This window comes from Antechinus flavipes, chromosome 2, assembly GCF_016432865.1.
Source record: "Antechinus flavipes isolate AdamAnt ecotype Samford, QLD, Australia chromosome 2, AdamAnt_v2, whole genome shotgun sequence".
NCBI classification, from domain to species: Eukaryota; Metazoa; Chordata; class Mammalia; order Dasyuromorphia; family Dasyuridae; genus Antechinus; species Antechinus flavipes.
In genome coordinates this window covers 360,340,059-360,354,760 of record NC_067399.1, presented here as the reverse complement: position 1 = coordinate 360,354,760, position 14,702 = coordinate 360,340,059, and the positions used below count along the sequence as shown (strand labels likewise).

The following is a 14,702-nucleotide window of genomic DNA, read 5'->3' as shown; positions in this document are numbered from 1 at the left end:
AAAGTAAATAGTCAAAAAAAATTTATTAAGCATCTACTATGTGCCGGTCACTGCTAAACATTGGGGAGACAAAAAAAAGCAACAATTCCTACTCTTCAGGGAGCTCCCAATTTAAAGTAAGCCAGTTTGCATAGAGGTGATTAATAAATAAATAATAAATAAAATAATACTTAATAAATAAATCAAATAAATGATGGAGAAAGAGGTTAACCTAGAAAGCTTCTGAAGTCCCTACCAACAAGATTCCTTGATTTTGTCACTAATTCGGACCAGTTACTATCTTGTTTAATGTGACCTTGAGCAAACCACTTAGCTCTTCTGGTCCTCACTTTCCTCATCTGTAAAATGAAGGAGTTAAAAAGACATGATTTCTGAGTTACCTTCCAGCTCCTTTTGGATCCAGCTTTGATTCTTTGATTCCTCTGACTTTTCAAAGAAAGAAATATAGATATGAAAGTCATGTATTACTGAAGCTAGGAGGGAGAACCCTCATTTCATAGATGAAGGAATAGAAGGGGCATCCCCAAGGTCAGTTGGCTGCAATAAGAACTGGAGGCCAGGTTCCTAATTTCTAGTCCATTTATCTGTCTACTCCACTAGAATCCAATTTCTTCCATTGTCATTAATGCCTTTTTGATTTCATTTTCCTCCTTTTTGTGGATGATAACATAGGGGTACATTTGATACAGTTGAAGAGCAGAAAAATCTATTAAATATGCCTACTTAATGAAATACATATATTTTTATTAAATACAGACTTCCATAAGCCTTAAGTGCATATGAGGATTTAAAAGCCATAGGTAACTTCATATCATCACAAACATAATTGCTACATATATTGGTACATTCCTTCAATAACTTAAATTACCACACTGGAGACAGAACACAAAATTAACAACATGAAATAACCCACATATAAGCAAAAGGGTGATATAGAGGGGGGAAAAAATCAAACACCATATATGAAGACACACTTACACAGTTTCTCCCATCTTGGAGGCCCCACAGGGCCTTTAAAAATATATGAGGTTATACAGTTACCTTCCATAGATGTAACTAGTTAAGACATTTTATTCCTGCTAGAATTAGCTCATTATTTCAGCTGGGCCAGCAGCCCATACCATGTTAGGCTCTAGGGAACATGTTTTAATATCTTAAATTCTTGTTATCAACAAAGGAGTTCTTTTCACCCAGTGGGCTAGTGAAACTTACTGTCCTGAAACTCCTTTGTGGGCTATATTTCTATTTTTCCTTCTTTGCCTTTCTCTGGTGGGCGAAAGGTTGTCCTGAGATACTAAAGATTCAAGTCAAAACCCCACAAATGCTGGAATTTAATTTAACTCCCCGGTCTCTTGTGGGAGCTCTGGATTCTCTTGGAAGGCTTCAAACTCTTCTGTCTCCTCTGCCTTTACCTTGTAAATCAGTGAAATGGATACAACAGGCAAACTTTTCTTTAGAAGCACCAACCTTAACATGAATAACCATCTGGACTCCAGAAAATATGACCTTGCTAACTGCCGTCACTGAGACTTTGCTCCAGGTATTTCAAGGTCAGTCCATTCACCCACACTCTGCTGCTTCTGTTTAGGATCTTCAGACAGAATGTCAGGCAGACATTTCCCTTCTCCAGATATGGCTCCAGGGATATATGGCAGTGAGAGATGCCAGAAAGCCTAAATTTGAAATGAGTGTTATGGCTTTCTCTTCCAATGACTAAATGGGTAGTGTCATGCTCCAGGTGATGAGGGATGTCTCCAAAGATCCCCCTTTCCTGTGACAGAGGGCTATTTGAAGGACAGTCATTGATCTGAACATGTATATATAGGGAAGCTGAGATCCTGAAATAAACCTGTGATGAAAGGATATAGGAATATGGATTTGAATAAGTGGATTGAAGTATTCTTATCCCCCAGACTTGTTTCCATGTATGTGTGTATATGTGTTTTTATATGTGTGTGTGTGTATACACATATATGAATATTTTAAGAATATATATGTATATGTACACATATGTGTATTATTAGACTCCAGCATATGCTGGGCCCTGTTTCAGGCACTGAGAAAACAATAAATGTGATTTAGTGCCTGTTCTCATTGAGTTTATATTCTACTGGAAATGCAATACATACTGGTAATAAAAGTAAATAGAAGAAGTTAAATAAATGGCAATTGTGGTCAGAAAGGGCCTCAAGTAAGATTTGATAACTGAACATTATTTTTTTGACTAAAGCCAGTAATTTTCTAAGACAAAGGTCAATGTTAAAACAGAATTTAATACAAAGTTAATACATAGGATTTAGAGTTAGTAAGGAAGTTAAAGATCATCTAATTCAACTCCTTCATTTTACTGGTGAGGAAACTGATGTCCAGAGGCAATAGAGCCCCACCCCATCTCCACTCCCTGTTCTGCTATTAGCTTAGTTGGTGACTTTGGACAAATAACTGAACTCCTATAGATTTAATGATCCCTGCTGGCCAAATGTCATAGGACTGTTAAGATGATTCACTCAATGCCAAGAAAGCTGAAGGAGAGGAACTCTCAGGCTAGGTACTAGTATATTTTGCTCTTTAGATTTCTATAAGTTTTCAGGTTTCTTCTTCTTCTGTACTACTTATAGACAACTAGATGATGCAATGGATGGAGCACTGAGCCTGGAATCAGGAAAATCTGAGTTCAAATTTGACTTTAGACACTAGTTGTGTAAGTTTTTCCTCAACTGAAAATGGGATTGATAATAGCATCTATGTTGCAGGGTTTATATGGGGATCAAATGAGATAATATTCTTAAAGTACTTAGCACAGTATCTGGCATATAGGAAGTATTTAATAAATGATTATTCCTTTCTGTCCTTCTGGGGTGTCTCTTAGTCACAGACTAAAGATTTTCCAGTCTACAGGATGATGATGAAGAAGTAAAGAGTCTTACTGTGTTCCTGGTTTGCAACAATATTACCTGAAGGTTTCAAGTTTCAGTAACTTTTACTGAGAATGATTTGATGCTCAAACATAAAAATAATATTTACTCTAGGATATGTTTGAAACCTTCAATATTCACATAATTTTAATATTAGAAAGGACCTCAGAGGTCATCTAACTTCCTTTTGTACATCTTCACTGAGAAAGAATTAAGTCCCTGCTGGGTAGCCCATTCCAGTTAGGATAGCTCTGGAAAATTGGTTCTAAAATTGAGCTGAAATCTGCTCCTAGTTCTAGACTGAGGTAAAGTAAAACAAAACTATTCTCTCTTTCAAAGTGAATCTCCTTGGAAAGAGCCATCTGCACCTACAGAAAGAATTAGAAGACTGTGAATCAAAACACAATAGTTTCACCCTTATTGTTGTTGTTTGTTTGCTTAGTTTTTTTCTCATGTTTTTCCCCTTTTGATCTGATTTTTCTTGCACAGTATGATAAATATGGAAATATCTTTAGAATTGCACATGTTTAACTTATACTGAATTGAATAGCTTGCTGTCTAGTGGTGGGAGGGAGAAAAATTTGGAATACAAAGTTTTGCAAAGGCAAATGTTGACACCTATCTTTGCATGTATTTGGAAAAATTATAAGCTATTATTAAAAAACAAATAAACTAAAAAATTATTTTTATTAAAAAACAAAAACAGAAAGGATATCTCTTCAAACACTTGAAGATAGAGATCACATCCCTCCTAAGAGTCCTCTTCTCTAGGCTAAACATTCCTCGTTACTTTGACTGTGTTCTATGATTTCCAATATTCTGATTACCCTCTTTTGGAGATACTCAAACTTGTTTATGCCCTTCCTAAATGAAAAATGGACTAAATGAACTTCCTAAAATGATGCCCAAGAATGAACTGAATTACAGATGTGGTCTGGCCAGAGAAGAAGATGGCAAAACTATGATCTCCTTTGACTCTATATCACACAAGCTTTTCTGGCTGCCAAATCAATATGTTGATATTTTGCTAGGATCCCCAGTCTACTTCCCAAGACTAATTGCTTAGCCATGCCTTCTCTAACCCTGTGCCATTGTTGGAACATTCATCCCTATATCTTATTGGATCTATATCAAGATTTTTTCTATCAAGACTTTGTCATTCAGCATGTCTCCCTTCCAACTTTCTTTCACCAGCAAATTTGATAATTGTTCTAGCTTCAACCAAGTCACTAATAAAACTGTTTTTAAAAATGCTTTGGAAAACATTGATTTCTATAAACCATAGAACATAAGAGACTTTCTAGTGAGGCTATAAGGCTGGAAGCTTGGTTTCTAGATGTTTCCCAAGCCCAGGATAATCTCTATTGACCAGTTGTCCCCTGGGAAAAGTGGTTGCCAGTGCTATTCTTAGTGCCCTCTGACCCCTTCCTTGACCTCTGGATTGCTAAGGGTTATTGTCAGGGTAAAAAAGGTTTCCCTTTTTTAAGGTTCCCCTGATCCTTATACCTGACCTCTTTCTCTGATTCACATGTCTCTTTCTCTTTCTTGCTCACCAGAACCCTAAGTCTCTGTGACAAGGTCAGTGTTCAGACTCCATCTGAAGATATGAAGGTGTGGGGCTTTCATGATTTCCACTGATACTTGCCTTGAGCACTGTTTCTAGAATGGGATACACGGACAGAAATGGAAGAGTTTTGGTCTAAATCCTGCCTCAGATATCCCCTACTTCTATGACCCTGACAAAATCACTTATCTTCCTGGACCTTTCACTTTCCTCACCTGAAAAATGAGGGATTGGAATACTGACCCTGAAGGTATATTATGCTCAGTTTTGCTTAGCTAAACCAACCATACTTTCTTTCTCCAGATAAAACATCTACAGCTTCTGGAAAGATCATAGGAGAGATGAAATGATTGCTCCAGATCATCTGATGCCAAATCTAGAACTTTTATTTGAAAAGCTTATTTCTAGTGGTGAGAGACAACAGGTATGGCTAGATATTTCCACATTCATCCATATTCATAACAGAGGCTTCATAAACATTAGAAGAATGAATATTTGAGTTTGCTCAGAGAAATTAATGAGATGATAGCTCAATAAATGATAGACTTGGTATTATTCCCCAAGTTTCTGATTTAGTTACAAGCCCAAATCTCCCCCTCTCATATCCTTATATAATCCTATTTGGGGTTTTCTCAGGAAGATATTGGAAAGATTTGCCATTTCCTTCTCCAGATTATTTTACAGATGAGAAAAGTGAGACAAATAGGGTTAAGTGACTTGCCCAGGGTCACACAGCTAATACATGTCTGAGATCAGATTTGAACAAAGGAAGGTAAGTCTTCCTGACTCTAGGCCAAGTGCTCTATCTACTGGACTCATCACCTAGCTGAAGTGGGAAAGAAGTATATTCTAACTGCACTATCAAATCTCTATTCACCCTATTATGTTCACTATGCCTACACTCTCCCTAATGTTAATTTCCATTTGCTGAAATCCTACTCATTCTTATAACCTGAGCTCTAATATCACATCTTCCATGAAGTCTTCCCAGAGCCTTCAGGGATTTATCTGATTCTAAACTTCCATATCACTTTATCCTTCTTATATCCTGCCTTGTATTATCTGATTTATATTTATATTATGTTGTATTAAATTATAGTGTATTATATTATTTGCATTATTAATGCATTGTGTTATATTTTATTTAATAATAAAACATGTTATTGTATTAATAATATAATATTATAATATATTATTTTATTTTAATACAATATACTTTTGCATATTTGCATTATTTGTACCTTCTTTACTCCACTAGAAGGTAAAATCCTTAAAGACAGATCTTTGTATTCTTTGGGTTCTGCACATGGGAAACTAATTAATGTTTGTAGAATAAAGCTAATTAATGAAGAAATAATGTTGCATAGTGGAAAGAATACTGAATTTGTAATCAGGAATAAGGATTCCAATTCTAGAAGTGCAATTTCCTGGCTGTATCCCTAAACTTATCAGGGTCTTCATTTTCTTGACCAGTAGAGGTAGCTGGGCTGCTAAATGTATTTAGCCTGGAATCAGGAAGATTTCAGTTATCTTGCCTAAATTAGCTGTGTGATCTTGGCCAAATCACTTAACACTGTTTGCCTCAGTTATCTCAATTGTAAATAGGGATAATTAGGATGTTGTGAGAATTAAACGAGATATTCATAAAGCTCTTACTACAGTTCTTAGCACATAGTAGGTATTTAATAAATACTTGTTTCCTTTCTTTCAGTAAAATGAAGGGGCTGGACTAGATGGACTTCCTTGAACTTTTGCCTCGTCTCTTCAAAGAAAAATTGATTACCTGAGTATGATGGTGATAAACCTGGGAAGCCTAACACACTAGAACAGAATCAAAAAGTTCAGTTCAGTTTAGAATATTGAGTTAAACTGAATAAGATGAAATTCAATAGGGGAAGAATGAAAAAGTCCAAAATTTGGGTTCAAAAAGTCAATTAAGAAGCAGAAAGAAACATGGTATGAGGGATTTGACATCAGATGATCTTTGTTCAAATCCCTGTGTTACTACATAGCTAGGAGATCAGAGGCAAATGATTTAACATCCCTGGTCCTTATTTAGTGTTTGTTTTGAGGATACAAGGAAAGTTAAAAACAATCTCTATCCTCAAGAATCTTATTTTCTGATGAAAGAGACAATATATACATAACTAAGTAAATACAAAGTGGATAGAAAGTAGTCTCAGAGGAAATGGTACAGTAGTTTGTAGGGGAGACCAGAAAAGGCCTCCTGCAGAAGATAGGATTGGAGCTGTGTCTTAAAGAAAGTCAGAAACACTGGGAGGATGGAGAGGATTCTAGAAATGAGGAATAGCCAGAGATAAGAGGTGTTATATCATGTTCAAGGAATAACAAGTGGGCAGGAAAAGTAGGAAGGAATAAGATTGTGAAGAAATTTAAATGTCAAACAAAAGATTTCACAGTTGATTCTGGAGACAATAACGACAATAGAGTGTATTGATAGAAGATGACAAGATCAGACCTATAATTTGATAAAAATCACTTTGGCCACTTGAGGTAGAAATTGGATCAGAGTGGATCTGTTTAATGCTATAGCCTTCTCTTCATTACTTAGTGAACCAAATATATAATCTCCTTTAAAAATAATAAATGAATGATAATAACAATTCTTTACACATAGTAAGTGCTTTATAATTTTTAAAGCATTTTCTTGGACTTGTAATGCCGAAGAAACTGAGCAAGATAGAGATTAGAGAACAATTTAATAATTTATTAAATGGAGAAATTTACTGGGACCAAATGGAGCCATGGTTTGGTCCCAGAGCTGAATGAAATTATCATCTCAAAGAATCCAGCACTAAATGTCGGATACAAGATTTTTACAAGATTACAGGGTTACAAGAACAATGACATAATGGGGGAGGTACCTGGATGGAGATGACTTAATGCGGGGGAGGAACCTAGGATGAGGATGACATAATGCAGGCAGATACCTAGGATGACATAATGTGGAGGGAGGTAATGGAGAGGCCCTTGATATGCCAATGATGTCTAAAATGGATAAATACCTTTATCCCATTAAACAGTAAGAGGGAATAAGTATAGCCTAAGGTCTAAAATATAAGACCTTTATCCTATCAAACATTAAGAGGGAATGGTTATAACCTGAGGCAGAGTAACTAAATAGGACAATTAGGGAGACTGGGTCAGGACATTAAAAGAGAACTGTGGCACAACAGACTTTGCAACATTTCTGAGGTTAAGTTTTATTATTGCTAGTATGACATGGATGAATTATTGAGACATAGCCAGATGACTCAGGTCACCTAGCTCTCAGCATTCTGCAGCCCAATAATGTCCTTCCTAATCTATAGTTCCCAGAACTGAACACAAAACCCCAATGCCACCAGACCAAGGCAGAAGATGGGGGCCCTCTTACCTTCTTAGCCCTGGACATTATACCACTCAATGCAACCTCCTTCTCCTTTCCTCCTCCCACCATTGCTTCATATTTAACCTGTAGTTCAGTCATATTCATCCCCCCCCTCCAACATACACACACTCCAATCTTTTTTCAAACAAACAATATTTAGTCATGTGTCATTAATGACGATTAAGACGTGTCATTAAGAGAAGACACTATTGAGATCTTTATTTCTAACAATCTTGTTTCATCAAATAGCTTGAAGAAAAACACCTCTAAGTTAGAAAACAAGTCTTTTTGGATTACATGCTATATATTTGGAAGCTGTTTTTGAAGGAACTTTCCACAGCCCAGTCCCAGACCAGTGCGTTGACTTAATTTACCTTACCATCAAAGCTACATCTGGGCTTCAGAGACTCTTACTGAAAGCACTTGATCTTGTTACAGATCTCTGTTTATTTTGGCTCCTCTGGCCCAGGAAAGTATTTCAACAATGTCTCTCTTTCAATGTGCCCTTCTATTTTCCCTTGAGGAAAGAGAATTAAAACTAACCACCTCATCCTTTGGAGAAGTGCGACTGTATTGTTGATGAGGTTGGGAAATTCCTGCAAGGTCTTCACAGAAGTCTGTAAAATCTGCTGCTTCAACTAGTCCCAGGATTTAAAAGATTAGCAGTACCATGGAGAGATTTCTTTCTGTGGCTAGCTGTGACTACCTGACTACCTTATCTGCAAAGGCCTAGAGAACTGGGGAAAAAAACTTCAGAAAGTGGATCCAAATTATAAAGTAAACAAAGGTTTGTTTTTGTTGCCTACTCCTTCGTCCCTCTAACCTCCTCCCTTATCCTCATCCTGGACAGCATACCTTAGGATCTATCACTTTCTTCCCCTCCAACATCTATCTATTCTGTGCCCTGTTCCTCAGTTCCCTAATCACAATTAATATAAAAATAAAAAAACTTGCCCTTCTTGGGCAATGTATATTTTGGTAGTGGCCTTTATAATAATGAGAATAAAAACCAATATTTATATAGCACTTACAATGTGTCCAGCATTGTGCTAAGTGCTTTACAATTATTATTTCATTTGATCCTCACCACCATCCTGGGAGATAAATTAGGTAGTGACTGCCCCAGGGTAACAGAGCTATTTAAAGTCTGAGGTCAAATTTGAATTCAGATATTCCCAACTCCAAACTGAACATTCTATCAGACTGCACTACCTAATTGCCCTTCTGGGAATAGAATCCTTAAGGAATGAATCTATTCATCTATTTCAGGCCTGTGGCTGACACATGGGAAAGAGATTTGGAGTCAGTTTTTAATGTCCATAAGTCTCAGGCTCCATACTCCAATATTTTGATGTCCACAAATCCCATGATCTTACTTTAACTTGAGCCCCAGCATCTAAGTGAAGCCTTCCCCGACCATGCCAGTCCCAGCTGATCTTCCTCTTCTTTGAACTCCTTTGAGGCAGCACAGCCTATGGATGGGCCTGTCCCTGCCCATCCAAGAAAGCTGCCACTGAGTAGTCAGACATAGATATAAACTGAGACTGGAACTTCATGGCAGAAGCTTACTGGACTGGCTCTTTCGTTTGCCCTATGCAGTAAGGTTCCTGAGTTTGGAAGGCTTAAATTAGCATCTCTTCACTGTCTCACTTCCAAATGTTGACCTTCCCTAGGGGCAGGACCCAGGACTGTTCCTCCTCTGCCTTCTCCCAGACAATGACTTTCCTCAAAGATAAAGACGGTATCCTCTCTCAGAGTTTAACCAAAGGGCTGGGCCCACAGTAATCATTCAGGAAATACTTGTTGGTTTGAATCAACTGAGCACCAGCCAAGATCTAGCCCTCTTGATAACAGATAGGAAGGAATATTTGACTTCTTTCCTAGTCAGAGCACATTCCTCAGCCTCAGCAGAACTGCCCTACCTTCTCACCTCACCTGATTGCCTTTAAGGCATACTGTGGGACTGTTGATTTGGGAGCAAGTTAAATCTGACAACCTTTGAGCATAGAAGAGTTAGGCCCAGGAAACCAGTTCTTAGTAGCCTGGAGGTAAGGATGGGTCTATAACTTCTTTTTCTTTAATTATGTAAGCCCCATTTTGTTCTGGGACAGAGGTCCCATCCAGGTCTCAGCCCTTCTTTTAATGAAAGCCACAAAACTTATAAGGAGGATGACCTATTCAGAAAAGCCAACCTGAACCTAAAAGGTGAAGTTTATATTTTAAACTAAGTAGTAAGATAATGAGGCAGAGATTTTTTTTTTCACTGACTCACATCTCACCAAGCCCTTATGGCCTATGTCTAGCATTAAGAAATTCATCTGCTTTGAGGAGGGCACACCTTTTGTAATGCCGGAGAAACTGAGCAAGACAGAAATAAGAGACCAATTCAATAGTTTATTAAATGGATAGATGTACTGGGATCAAATGGATCTTGGTCCCAGGGGTGGCCAAGACTATTGTCTCAAAGAGTCCAGGACTTAAGGATCAGAGGGCAAGGTTTTTATAGGATAACAAGAACAATAACATCATGGGGGAGGTACCTGGATGGGGATAACCTAATGGAGGGGGAGAGGCCTCTAGGATGACACAATGGAGGGAGGTTGCTGATATTCTAATGACATCTAAAATGGATAAAACTATCCTATCAAACATTATGAAGGAATGTCTATAACCTAAAGATATAAAACCTTTATCTCATCAACTATTTAAGGGAATGATTATAGCCCAGGGTTTTGGGGCAGAGCAACTGAGGTAGACCTTTATCTCATCAAACATTAAGAGGGAAAGGTTCTAACTTGAAGCAGAATAACTAAATAGGACAATGGGGAAACTAGGTCAGGACATCAAAAGGGAACTTTGGCACAACATTTTCTCTTATCATCCCACCCTTCTCTGCTCTGCTCCATTCAGTCATGATGTAGAGTTCTGTTCTGAGGTCCTTTTACTCACCAAAAGTTCTACTGAGTCACTTACTCTTTGGAAATGTCCAAGGACAAGACACTGGGATGCCATTTTGTTTTAGAAATGATCTGGGCTTACAAAGAGAAACTACTCTCAAGAACTAACAAAAGTCTTCTGTTGATCCCGCTCTCAAGATGTTGGCCTCCTGCAACCAGTGCTTTAGCCAATCCTCTGAGAGCAGTTTGGTTCTTTAGATACACACATGGTTTAGAAGATGATTTGGAATTTCTTTCAACTACTTAGAATCCAGGTGTGTTTATAGCAGGACCAGGAAAGAGACTGCTAAAATCAGCCTAGCCTTAAGGTCCCATAGTGCTCAGTCCTTTGATGGATAGGGTAAAAACAAACAAACAAACAAACCAAATATCATAAGAAGCTCAATCACTTAAACATTTATTTTGCGTTATGGAATATTATTGTTCTGTAAGTAATGACCACTAGGATGAATTCAGAGAGGACTGGCGAGACTTACATGAACTGATGCTAAGTGAAATGAGCAGGACCAGGAGATCATTATATACCTCAACAATGATACTGTTTGAGGACGTATTCTGATGGAAGTGGATCTCTTCAATAAAGAGAGCTAATTCGGTTTCAATTGATCAAAGACCGGCAGAAGCAGCTACACCCAAAGAAAGAACACTGGAAAATGAATATAAACGGCTTGCATTCTTGTTTTTCTTTCTGGATTATTTATACCTTCTGAATTCAATTCTCCCTGTGCAACAAGAAAACTGTTCGGTTCTGCACACATATATTGTATCTAGGATATGCTGTAACCTATTCAACATGTAAAAGGACTGCTTGCCATCTGGGGGAGGGGGTGGAGGGAAGGAGGGGAAAAATTGGAACAGAAGTGAATGCAAGGGATAATGTTGTAAAAAAAATTACCCTGGCATGAGTTCTATCAATAAAAAGTTATTAAAAAAAAACATTTATTTTACATTGGAATGTACCAGGTACTGTACTAAGTGCTGGAGATGCAAAAAGAGGAAAAACACAGTGCATACCCTCAAGGAGCTTGTAATCTAAACTCCCTTTGTAATCTAAAGGGAAAATAACACACAAACAAATATATGCAGAGAAAGCTCTATATAGGATAAATAGAAAATATCTAAAAGAGAGAAAGCATTGGAAATTAAAGAGGAAGGAAAGACTTTCAAATAAGTGGAGCCCAGAATCCATTCCTAAATTGGAGGCCCAAAGACCTGGTTTGCAAAAGCAGTGAAAGAAAGAAGTTCTATTCCCATTGCCTTTTACTTAGCAGGCCTTTGGGACCCCTGAGGATAGTTGCTGTTGGCAAGCCTCTGTGATTAAGCAGGATCAAACAAGTCTTATCACTATTCTTGGTATGTGTGTTCTCAGGCCTGTTACAGAGTGAGTAGTCCCTGTGTGCAGAGGTAAGTCTGGCACTGAGGAAAGGTTAAATAAGAGGTCATCAAAAGAAAATCTTCATGGACTTATGTGATGACCGCGTATTTAAAATCAGCCAGAGTCAGGAATTCAGGTTAAGGGGAAAATCTTCAATCTTTATTGAAGTGAAGAGGTGAAAAAAGATTACGATAGCAATATGGGCAAGAAGGATTGCAATAGCAATATGGGCAACTGCAACAGGAAGCCAGCTAGCAGAGGGGGACTGGAGATGAAGGGCCGTAGTAATGGTAATGCGAGAAGTTGTGTCAAGACGCCAGGTAGCAGTCTCTCCTTCTGCTTCCCCTTCCACTCCCTTGTCTCCACCCACCAAAAACGTCATTTCCTATACAACACATCAGGACTTGCACAGAGAGTGGGCGGGGGCCATTCTTTCTCCAAGCATATATATTAATAGAGTATGATCCAATTACTATTTAGCCTCATGTGCTTGGGACCTCAGTGCATCAACTCAAGCCTCAGCCCATTATAGACTTAAAGGTTAATAATAATAATAGTTAACATTTATATAGTACTTACTATATAACAGGCATTGTGCTAAATGCTTTATAATTATTAAGTCCCCTGATCCTCACAACAACCCTGGGAGATAGGTGCAATTACAACCTCTATTTTACAGATGAGAAAACTGAGGCAAATAGTTAAGTGCCTTGTCCAGGGTCACCAGTCTGGTAAGTATCTGAGCTGCATTTGAACTCTTCTTCCTGACTCTAGGCCTGGTCACTACATCCACTCTGCCACTTAGCTGACTTTTATTGACAGTGAAATCATAGCCTATCAGAGATAGAAAGAACCTATGCATTGATCTAGTACTATAGCTTATTATATAGATAAAAAAGTGAAGTCCCAAAAGGAAAATAATTTTTATATTATTATTAATAATTAATTACAATATATTATTATGTATAACATATAATTCTAACACAATGTACATTCATTATAAGATATAATATATAAAATAATAATATTTTCAGAATAACGCAGCAATCAGGACTTGAAATTTAAAGCTCTACTCCACTGCTTCTTCCATTGGGACATTCTGAGGAAAGAGAAAATGAGCCAGACACAATACAAAGAACTCAGAATTAGAAGTTCAGAGACTGAGAACTAGTCCTTCCTCTACTGGTTGTTTAACTTTGGCTAAGTCACTTAACTTGTCTGTGTCTGTTTTTCCATATATGAAATGGGAAGATAGCTAATAGGAATAAAAAGGAAAGGTAAACTCGATCTGGTCTCTGAAATCCCTTCTAACAATGTGACCCAGGCTTATCTCCTACTAATACAAAAAGGCAAAAAAGATGAGAAGTTTATTGATCACTTTAGTTATACCTTCATGTAGCAGGCTTGGTTGGACATGTTCATTAATGTTTTAATGAGATGATGGAGGATTTTGCCTTGTTGGAGCCTGGATACTTAAAGAGTAAAAGTCCAAGAGTAAATCTTAGCTCTGGAGATGATTTGATTTAATCAGACTATTGTTGCTCTATAAAAGAGATCAGAAAAGTCACCCCAAGGCCAGTTGGTCTATCAAGGATGGTGGGAAAGAAGCAGAACAGAGGTAAGAGTGGATCATCCTTGGATAAAGATTTAATGACTATGTGAAAACAAAGTGTCAGAGAAATAAAACCCCAGAAGAGGATGGCAAAACACATGATTCAAAAGAGGTCAGCAGCTGGATCCATGAGGGGTCAGTAGCAACAATGCTCTACAGTTGGAACTCCTTCCTTCCAGGTGCTTGTCAACTCTGCCTTTTTGTATGGGTCCTGTACAAAGATGGGACTAATCTAACACAGTCTGAGCCAATCAAATTATAGAGTGTGTACAATGAAAAGATGTCAGAAGACCTGGGTGTCAATCCTGGTACTGTCACTTATTAATTGTGTAGTCTTGGATAAGATATTAAATTTCTCTGTGTCTCAGTTTCCTCATTTGTAAAATGAGGTAGTTGTCTTGGTTAATTCTTCAGGTCTTGCTGAGCTTTTGATCTATGATCATAACTAGAATCCATCTCCAGGGCTACTCTCTCCTGGTTTTTCTTTTATAAATCTGACTTATCTTTGCTTGTCCTTTATTGTGATGACCGCGTATTTAAAATCAGCTGGAGTCAGAAACTCAGGTTAAGGGAAAAATCTTCAATCTTTATTCTCAGTAGAGGTGAAAAAGGATTGCGATAGCAATATGGGCAGCTGTGACAGGAAGCCAGCTAGCAGAGGGGGATCGGAGGTCAAGGACGGTCACGATAGCAATGTGAGCAGCTGTGTCAACACCAGTCATCAGTCTCTCTTTCTGCTTCCCTTTCCCTGCCCCCCCCCGCCTCCACCCACCAAAAACGTCATTTCCTATACAACACATTAGGACTTGCACAAAGAGTTGGGCGGGGGCCATTCTTTCTCCAAGCTTATATATTAATATTTTATCAAGGTCAGATCTTCCTTTATAC

General features: G+C 37.9%; 1 protein-coding gene across 1 annotated transcript in view; it reads right to left on the bottom strand.

Moving 5' to 3' along the window:
• Window positions 1–1,331: 1,331 nt before the first annotated feature.
• TIFAB (TIFA inhibitor) overlaps window positions 1,332–14,702 on the bottom strand; it is a 93,853-nt gene continuing 80,482 nt past the window's right edge. Inside the window, 3 exon segments of the mRNA XM_051973684.1 lie at window positions 1,332–1,428; window positions 1,430–1,530; window positions 1,532–1,771. Of these exon segments, the coding sequence (XP_051829644.1) occupies window positions 1,332–1,428; window positions 1,430–1,530; window positions 1,532–1,771 (438 nt within the window).